The sequence below is a fragment of the Peromyscus eremicus genome, chromosome 23 (assembly GCF_949786415.1).
Source record: "Peromyscus eremicus chromosome 23, PerEre_H2_v1, whole genome shotgun sequence".
In the NCBI taxonomy this organism is placed as follows: domain Eukaryota; kingdom Metazoa; phylum Chordata; class Mammalia; order Rodentia; family Cricetidae; genus Peromyscus; species Peromyscus eremicus.
Genome location: NC_081438.1, coordinates 14529637 through 14539790, shown reverse-complemented (window position 1 = coordinate 14539790; position 10154 = coordinate 14529637). Strand labels below are relative to the sequence as shown.

The 10154-nt window shown below is 51.7% G+C and overlaps 1 protein-coding gene across 2 annotated transcripts in view; it reads left to right on the top strand.

Annotated features, from left to right (window-relative positions):
- The first annotated feature begins 8066 nt into the window (after nucleotides 1-8066).
- Rilpl1 (Rab interacting lysosomal protein like 1) overlaps nucleotides 8067-10154 on the top strand; it is a 35285-nt gene continuing 33197 nt past the window's right edge. The window contains exon 1 of one of the 2 annotated variants that reach the window (XM_059249309.1): nucleotides 8067-8841. In XM_059249309.1, coding sequence (XP_059105292.1) covers nucleotides 8533-8841 — 309 coding nt within the window. In that variant the 5' untranslated portion in view covers nucleotides 8067-8532. The remainder of the gene's footprint in view (nucleotides 8842-10154) is intronic. The other variant, XM_059249308.1, reaches the window with a different exon arrangement.

Genomic DNA, 10154 nt, shown 5'->3' with positions numbered 1-10154 from the left:
AAGAGCGAGGTAGGGCTGTGGTGACAGTGTCTTACAGAGATGAAGTCTCTCAAACCTTGGCCAGTGTTCCTCCACCTTCCAGCCCCACACAGCACACACACAGCCCTTTCCCCAGCAGGTCAGCTCTTTAGAAAAGCGCCCAAGGGCAAATTTGTTTTCATGTAGAAACTCAACCTTAATTTTTAATTTGGAAGAGATTAAATGCTATTCTAACATCACCCAGCCACCCGGCCAGGATTTCAAATAGGAAAATTTAATATCTGGGGAAAACACAACAAGCTGTAGGTTGTAGGTTTATTGTATGAGCCAGGTGTCCAAATACAAAGGCCTTCAGAAATCAAGCAATTTGGTTTAGGTAATGAGAAGGGATGCGGCAGCCCAGGCTGGCTTCAAACTTGAAGCAACCCTCCTGTTTCAGCTTCCCAAGGGCTAGAAACATAGACATGAGCCCACCACTCTCAGCTCTCAATTCCTGGTGGTTGTCTGAAACTCACTGCTGTAGATCGGGCTGGCCTCGAACTCACAGAGATATTCTTGCCCCTGCCTCTCAAGTGCCAGATTAAAGCCATGTGCCACCATGCTCAGCCTCTCCTTTGTGTTTACCAAATGAACTCAACATCGTGCTTGTGAAAGTCACCATACCATTGCATAACGGAATCCTTTTTCACTGCCGCGTAGTACTTCACTGGATGAATTTATCAATCCCTTCTGCCGACCATAGAAATTCCATTTATGTCCAGCTTTGCACCATTTTGAGTAGAACTGCTAGTGGTGTTCTTCTCTCACTCCCGTTACAGTTAAGCTGCAACCTAAGAGTTGAAATTCTTGGTCCCAGAGCAAAAGAGTATTTAGACTGGCCAGCTTTGCCGATTGCATTCCAGTCAGCAGGGAGTGAGGCTCTGACCTTGGCGTTCTGGAACTGACAACTCAATCTTGGGTCTGAAATGGGAGGATGTGAGATGAAGGAGGCTGAAGACGGAGGGAGAGCCCAGAACCTTCCCTGCAGCCCCTGGAGAGCGACAGTGACAGGAAGCCCGGAGGCTATTTTTTAGACACCACGGCGATGAAGTTGGAATTTCTGCTCTTGCAGCTAGAGGAAGAGGGAGGAAGGAGAAGAGGAGGAACATCAGTAGACGTGGGAGGGAAGAGGAGGAGGAGGGCGAGGAGGCAGGTAGCAGAAGACATGGAGGAGGTAGAGAAGAGCAAAGAGGGAGGCACGGGAAGGAGGGGGAGGACAGGGCAGGAAAGAGAAGGGCTGCGGGGCTGCAGCCGTTGCCATGGGCTGTGAGGAGGGCGTCGTGAGTGGGAGTGGGAGATTATTTCAGCTCGAGCCTATTCCTGGTCTCCCGCTGCTGCTGCTGGTTGAGCGCCGTCCACGCTGGAAAAGCGCCGCGGCTGCACCCCGCCGGCGGCCACAGTCAGGCCCCACAGTCGCCTTGCCAACCCTTCTCAGACCCCTGTGGCCAGAGTTTCCAGGAAGCAGTGACTTCTCCTTCCGCGGAATCACTGCTCCCCTTGGGCTTGCCTGCTCGCAGGGGATCTTGTGGTGTGTCACCTGCCTGTGGCTCTTTCCCCTACATAGCCATGCCATGGGGGCAGGGGTCCCACACCAGCCTGGAGTTTTCTCCCCACACCCTCTGGGGAGTTTTCGTCTGTGCGATCCCATTCCTGCTGCTAGCACAAGTATTTCTTCTCCTCCACAGCGGAATCGACGTTGGTCAAGAGTGCGTGGATGCTGTCATTCTTTGAAGTCTTGGTCTTTATTTTAAAGGCCAAAAAACCAAAGAAGAAAGCCTTTGCAGGGAGGCGTTTTTAATTTATCCGTTTATTCATTTGGCAGGGAGGGATATGTCACCAAGTGTGTGACAAGTAGTGGATAATGCTTGGGAGTTGGCTCTCTCCTTTTACCAGGTAAGTCCTGGTACTAGAACTAAGGTCCTCAGGCTTGGTGGCAAGCACCTCTCCCCTTGAGCCATATAACAACCCAAGCCTTTTTGAATCAGGGTCTTGTTATGTACCCTCGGCTTGTTTTGGGGATAATCTTTTTGGACACTGTGGGAAGTAGTGTCTCTGTCCTTCCTCACCTGCCTCATCAGATTGGTTTAATAAAGAGCTGAACAGCCAATAGCTAGGCAGGAGAGGATAGGCGGGACTTCCGGGAGAGATAGGAACTCTGGGAAAGAATCTGAGATTCACCAGCCAGACTCAGAGGAGGTTGACTATATAGTACTGAGGAGAGGTAATGAGCCACGTGACAGAATGTAGGTAATATAAACAGATTAATTTAAATTTTAGGAGGTAGTTGGGAATGAGCCTAAGCTAAGGCCAAGCTTCCATAATTAATAAGAAGTCTCCATGTCATTATTCTGCAGTTGACAGTCCAAAGAGAGACCTATTACACTGGCTAGCCTGGAACTCACTATGTAGAACAAGCTAGCCTCAGACATATGGAAATCCACCTGCCTCTGCCTCCTGAGTTCTGGGGTTAAAGGCGTGTGCCACCATGCCAGGTCTAAAGAAATAAATAGTTTTGAGAAAGAATCTCATAACATAGGACCTTTTGAGACAGGGTTTCTCTGTGTAGCCCTGGCTGTACTAAAAGGCCAGGCTGACCCTGAACTCAGAGACCTGCCTGCGTCTGCCTCCCAAGTGCTGAGATTAAAGGTGTGCGCCACCACTGCTCAGCTTTTCTTTTTTAATATCTGGTTTGTGTAAGTGCACACGCCTGTGTGGAGGTCAGAGGACAACTTCCAGGAGTGGGTTCTCTCCTTCCACCATGTGGGTCTCGGGGATAAAACTCAGGTTATCAGCAGATGCCTTTACTGAGCCATCCCTCCAGCCCCAGCTTTGAACTCTTGAACGTCCTGTCTTTATCTCTCAAGTGTGAGGATTACAAACACAAGCCACCGAGACTAGCAAAGGCCAGACAGTTGACCGGGGAAGTTTTATTTTTAAATAAGACAATTTTTTTTTTTCGAGACAGAGTTTCTCTGTGTAGTTTTGGTGCCTGTCCTGGATCTCGCTCTGTAGACCAGGCTGGCCTCGAACTCACAGAGATCCGCCTGGCTCTACCTCCTGAGTGTTGGGATTAAAGGCGTGCACCACCCCTGCCGGCTGACTGCCTGTGTCTTAACAATTTATTTTTATTTGTGTGTGTGTGTGTGTGTGTGTGTGTGTGTGTGTGTGTGAGCGTGCCACATGCAAGCTGGAGCCTGTGGAGGCCAGAAGAAAGCTGTGCCCACCCCCAGGAACTGGAATTTCAGAGTAGCCTCTGAGGCTCTCCCCACCCACTGTGTCTATTTCAATGAGGTTCAGTTCTGTTTGGAATGGATGGGTCCTCCAGCAGGTTGGCCTCTTTGCTTTCTTCCTATTTATTTACTTACTTATTTTATTTTTCTGAGAAGGGGCAGGGTTTCACTGTGTAGTCCAGGCTGGCTTTGAACTCCTGACCCTCAGTCTCCTAAGTACTGGGATGTAAGCCTCTCTGCTGTTTCTATTATCTCACACTCCATCAGCAGCCCACACTTGCCTGCCATGCCCCACTCAGCATTCATTCAGTCCTATTCTCCACTCAAGACCAGAGCTTCCTTTTAGGCTGGGTGGACCATCACTGTGAGTTTCAGCAAAGCAGCATTCTTGGGTTCTTCTGTGGAAGCTGGGATGTTGTGATCTTGGTTTACCATATCCGTCCCACCTTGGCAGAGACAAGAGATTCCAGCTCAGCCCCTTAGAGGCCTCAGGAGGGATGGGATTTTAGGATATGTTCGAGCAGATTCACAGGTTCACGTAGGGAAGCCGAGATGATGCCTAGAGAGGAGGAGAGAGATTCATGAGAAATAGAGGCAGGCCACATCTTGAGAATCCTTGTTTGGAGCCCTGCAATGTGACCCACACCTGTCATCCCAGCACCCAGGAAGTGGAGGCAGGAGGATCACCAGGAGTTCAGAGCCAGCCTGACTGCACACCAAGACCTTAGCTCAAACAATAAGCAAAACAGGGCTGGGGAGATGGGTCACTGGTTAGACGAAATGGCTGGTCTTGCAGAGGACCCATGTTCAGTTCCCAGCACCCACATGGCAGCTCACAACTGTCTGCAACTCCAGTTCCAGGGGATCTGATGCCCTCTTCTGACCTCTTTAAGTACCCAGCCCCTACCCACCGCACAGGCATAAATAAATAAAAGAATTTTAAAGAAATGACCGGTTGCATTAATAGAGGATGACTGTATAAAAAACACAAAACAAAACCTAAAACAAACTGACCGTGAGCCCTTCTGGTGAGATCACATGCTTTAAACACTCATCATCAAAAATCCAAGGGACAAAAGTCTCCATGATGGAAACTGTTTCCTATTTTACAAATGAAAATAATCCAGATAAAAAGGCAGTGACTTTCCTGAAGCCATACTGCGGTCCTACAACAGCAATGTGAACTTCTTGGCTCCATGGTAAATTTCTTTTTTTTTCTTTTCTTTTTCTTTCTTTCTTTTTTGTTTTTGTTTTATCAAGACAGGATTTCTCTGTGTAGTTCTTTTTATCTTTTATGTATATGTATATATGTAAGTATGTATTATGTATTTTACTTATTTGTTTTGTTTTGTTTTGTTTTTCTTTTTTCTTTTGGTTTCTCTGTGTAGATCTGTCCTGGATCTTGCTCTGGAGACCAGGCTGGCCTCGAACTCAGACATTTGCTGCTTCTGCCTTCTCAGTGCTGGCATTAAAGGTATGCACCACCACCACCTGGTGAACTGGGGTCCTACTTTGTAGTCCTTGCTGGCCTGAAACTCACACAGAGATCTGCCTGCCTCTGACTTCTGAGTGCAGGACCTCACCCAGATTTCAAATTGTTAATTTTTGCGTGTAGGCACACATGTGGGCACCCACATCCTAGCACACTCAGGGTCAGAGGACACTTTGCAGAGTCCATTCTGTCCTTGTACTGTGAGTCCTGGGGATGGAACCCCAGTCACAAGACTTGGTGACAATTGCCTTTACCCTCTGAGCTTGCTACATCACTCAAGTCCTTGATCTGCTCCCCTCCCCCCCACACATACTTCATGGTCCCCCTGCCTCCACATCCAGCATGCTGTCGTTGCAGGTGTGTGCCGCCAGACCCCCAGCTCACACTGCTTGATGAATGGCTTATAGTCTGTTGGTTACCACGGTAACTATCTTACCCCCTCTGAGGGTTTCCCTCTGTTGCCAGCCTGCCCTGACTCCACCTAAGCCGGCTGATGAACACACAGCAGAGCCTTTGCACAAACGTCACAGGTGGTTTGTGACCTCTGCCTTTTATTCTGCACCCGAGGCCCTCCTCTTCCAGGAAGCCTTCTCTGATCTCCCCACCCAGCTAAGTGTAAAACTGGATATGCGGCTGATGCCATGTTGGGTCACTGTTGATATATCCCTCCTCAACTCTGGGAGAATATATTTACCTTTCTGAACAGGTGCACGGTTTACCTTAATAAAATTCTAAAGATGGAGCTGAGCACCGCAGTACACACCTGTAATCCCAGCACTCTGGAGAACAGACAGGAAGATCTTTACGTGTTCAAGGCCAGCCTGGTCTTGGTCTATATAGTGAGTTCCAGGCCAAACAACCCTACACAGTGAGATCTTGTTTCAAAACTGACTGATAAACCAGGTGATGGTGGCACACGCCTTTTATCCCAGCACTCGGGAGGCAGAGGCAGGCGGATCTCTGTGTGAGTTGCAGGCCAGCAAGGACTACAGAGTGAGTTCCAGGACAGCCAAGGTTACGTAGAGAAATCCATTGGTTGGTTAATTAATTAAATAAATTAAATAGGGTCAACAAGATGGCTCAGTTTATAAATAAAATAAGGGTATTCCTCCTTGGAGTCCTTCCTTCTTCTGAGAGTTCGTCCTTGGATATCTTTAGTAGGTCTATATTCACTCTGCTTTAAAAACGTGTATATTCACAGCTGGGTGGTGGTGGTGCACACCTTTATCACTCCGAGAAACAGAAGCAGGCAGATCTCTGAGTTCGAGGCCAGCCTGGCCTATACAGCAAGTTCCAGGACAGCCAGGGCTTCACAGAGAAACCTTGCCCCGCCCCCAACACACACACACACACACACACACACACACACACACACACACACACACACACTGGAGACAGTAGTTTTGGAGTGATACAGTCACCCCAGGGTTTACAGACACATTAAATAATTAAATAAGCTAAAATGCACAGTGCGCTTCGAACAGAGCCGGGGAGAGTTCTCCCGGTGCTGAGCTGGGCTGTGTGGGGCAGCTACCTTCCAGATGTTCAGCAGATTCCACAGGAAAGTGCAGCCTCCAGCGCAACAGTTTCCCTCCTGTGAAGTAGCTCCCAGTGCTACTGATCTCAGTACAGCCGCCCCATTCAGTGTAGCGGCCTCCAGTGCAGCAGCCTGGGGGTCAAAAACCCAGCTACAGTATATATATTGTCTGTTTGTTTTGTTGAAACAAAGTTTCTCCATGTAGCTATGTCTGTCCTGGAACTCACTCTTTAGACCAGGTTGGCCTGGAACTCAGTGATTCCCCTGCCTCTGTTTCCCCAGACTAAAGGCATGTTCCACTACTGCCCAGTTTCTTTATACATTTATACATACATTTATACATCTGTGATAAAGTTTAATTCATAAATTAGGCACAGTTCAAGAGTTAGGATTTTTGTTTGTTTGGTTGGTTTTGTTTTTTTGAGACAGGGTTTCTCTGTGTAGTTCTGGCTGTATTGGAACTCACTCTGTAGACCAGGCTGTCCTGGAACTCACAGAGATTAGCCTGCCTCTGCCTCCTGAGTGCTGGGATTAAAGGCATGCGCCAACACTGCCTGTCTCAAGAGTAAGGCTTTTTAACAATAAAGTAGGATTACTCTAATAATATACTGTATTTAAAGTTATTTAAAATTTATAAATTGTTTCTTTCTGGAAAGATCAAATGTTTCCAGACAGTGGTTGGGGGTTTGTACCTGAGACTGCACATACACACACACACACACACACACACACACACACACACACACACACACACGGGGGGGGGGGGGGACGATGACAAAAAAAAAAAAAACCCAAACACCCAGAGATTGAAGTGGGGGCTACTGCAACCTCTGGGCTTTCTCAATTTTTTTAATGTAAATGAGATAAAATGTGCTTTAATCCTAGCACTCAAGAGGGAGAGGCAAGAGGATCTCTGTGAGTTTGAAAACCAACCTGGTCTTCATAGCGAGTTGCAGGTAGCCACTCAAAACAAACAAAACCAACAAAATTTCTGTCCTGAAGAGCCAGGGACCTCTAAGTCAGACAATGTGGAGGCCTCCGCAAGCAGAACCTAATGCTATGTATGTAGTAGGCAGTTCATGATGGTGGGAATTAACGGGGTTCCTCCTCCACGCGTGGGAACAGAATAGTAGGGGCTAGGGGCAGATTCAGGATAATCTCTCTTAGTGTGGTGGAATGGAGTCTGATGGACAAGTGGATTTGGCGAGGCCAAAGGACGAAAAGAGTTCAGGACCAGTCTTGGGACTGAGACCCAAATCCCCAGCCAGTCTTCTTCCACCAGCAAGTGACGTTTTGGCTGTAAGGAGCTATGAGTTAGTGGCGGGGCAAGCAGGGCAGCCAGCGGCTTTGGAGACCGAGGACACTTGGCGTTGTTGGCTGACGTCGCCTGAGATTCTGCTGGAGCACAGAGTGGTGTGCCACAGAGTTGGGGTAGACAGCGGAGCCGAGGGGAGAGTAGACCTGAGGGGGTCAGAGGTTCCCCAGGATGAGCTGAAGTCGGGGTAGTGCATTGGGTGGCTCTGGGGACCGAGGACCCCTATGCGCTGTGGGCTGCTGTCCCCGAGGCGCCTGCTGAAGTGCAGGGTGGGGAGCCGTGGAGTTGAGGTGAGAAACGGAGGAGCAGAGAGCTTCTAGGTGCCGGGGTCCTGCACGAGCTGGATCGCAGCAGGGTGAGCCCACCCCATGACCCTGTCCCTCTGCAGACAGACTCCGCCCCCTCCTGCAGCCGCCAATGGCCGTGCGCGGTGGCCTCCCCGCTGCCCGGGAGGCGGAGCGCGGCTGGAGGAGGCAGAGCAGGGCTGGGGTCGCGGGGACCGGAGCCCGGGAGGCGGGACCGGAGCCAGGGGCGGAGCTTCGGGACCAGCGGGGGCTGCCGCAGCGGGACCCCCGGGGGGACGGAGACGCGCGCCCCTCTCCAAGCCCACGTCGCCTCGCAGCGTCCCCGCGGGGAGGAGCCGGCCACCCGGAGTCACTAGGCGTTTCCAAAGTTTGGATTCACCTCCCCGGGAGGAGTCTCCGGGCCGCGGTCCCTCCGGGCACCGGGCGCCACCCGCCTCCCAGGCCGGGACCCGCGTCTACCATCGCTCGGCGGTGTCGGAGCCGCAAGTCGGGAGGCGCCGCGGGCCTGCGCACGCGCCGCCGCCCTCGCCATCCTCCCCGCGGTGCTCCAGCTCCCCCCCTCCGCCCCAACTCCCGCCCCCCAAGTTCACGAGTTAAACGCGAGTGGACGGACGGCGCGGGGCCCGCGCGGGGCCATGGAGGAGCCGCTGGGGTCGCCGCCCGCCGCCCTGTCGGCGCTGGAGAAGAACGTGGCGGAGCTGACCGTCATGGACGTGTACGACATCGCGTCGCTCGTGGGCCACGAGTTCGAGAGGGTCATCGACCAACACGGCTGCGAGGCCATCGCGCGTCTCATGCCCAAGGTCGTGAGGGTCCTGGAGATCCTCGAGGTGCTGGTTAGCCGGCACCATGTCGCTCCCGAGCTGGACGAGCTGCGCCTGGAGCTGGACCGGCTGCGCGTGGAGAGGATGGACCGCATCGAGAAGGAGCGCAAGCATCAGAAGGTGGGCGGAGGCCTCAGTCTGCCGGTCCGGGCAAGGGGCTCCGACTCCGTGGGTGCCACTCGGTTCTGGGCAGCCGCTAGTTTCCTTGTGGATGAGTGTACACAGTGCCTAGAGTACAAGAGAATGTTCAAGGGGTTGGGAGGGAAGGAGGGAGGGAAGGAGGGAGGCCCTGGTCGTCTTGGCCCGGCTTGGAGCACTGAGTCGCTGTGTGACCTTGGGTAACTTGCTGAGGCTCTCTGAGCTTTGTCCCCTGGTCTGTCCGATGGTGATTACAGTAGAACTCACCTACAAGGATCAAATGGGATGCAGTGGGCACAGTACTTAGTATTATTTTATTCCAGGAAGGAAGTCAGTCCCCGCCCACCCTTCTTTGTGACCAAGGTGTGACACTAGATGTCCAGCCCTTCCTTTTCATCCTATCTGAAGTCCCTCAGAGTGAGCGCCAGTCCTGAGCCCCCATCCCAGGCTTCGTAGTAGCAACTTTCTTCCCAGGGTCCCCCCAGTTTATTCGCCTGCACCCCGAGGTGCCTTCCCGGCCTTGGGCTTGCCTTTGATTCTTTTAAACTAACTATAAAGTGAGGATATTCTTCACTTTACGGATGAGGAAGCAGAGGGTCCGAATGCAAAAGGGATTTACCCCAGGTTACCGACGGGAGTCCCTGCCCTCGGGAGATACTTCCGGGGTCTCTTCCCCAGTCTGGTTGAATCGGGGCACCGAATGGCTCCAAGTGGCTTTCAGGCCCACCCTCTGCCCCAAGAGCTGTCATCTGCCTTTGGGAGACCAGACCAGACCAGACTAGGTGCCCGGGGTAGGGAAGTGGGAGACATGTGGTTTCCTGCCCAAACCTCAGCCTGGGCCGCTTTTGACGGACCTCTTCCGACTGGGGATGGGAGGAAACTCCTTTTCTCTGGATGCTGGAACCTGTTCTGGCTTGCTGTGTGGCCTCAGGAAGTTTGGTTGGCCTCTCTGAAACTCCCTGGCAGGCCATCCTCTATTGTGTACTGTTGGGATGGATCTTAAGTTTTCCGAGACAACGGTCAAAACTAGGTGTTCGGCCTCACCCGGAGGACAGGCCATGGGTGTGTGTGTGTGTGTGTGTGTGTGTGTGTGTGTGTGTGAGCATTATGGTCAGGCCTGGCTGTGTTTATACCCCCCCCACCTTGTCCTGTGCCCTGGGGTCAGGAAGGAAACTGTGCTCCTCAAAGCCAGCTGCATTTCCAGGGTCACACTTGGAGACAGAAAGCGCCTCCCTCGGTCCTGTAATTAATTTCCAGAATCTCAAGATCGCTGGGACGTTGGAGCCAGACAGCTT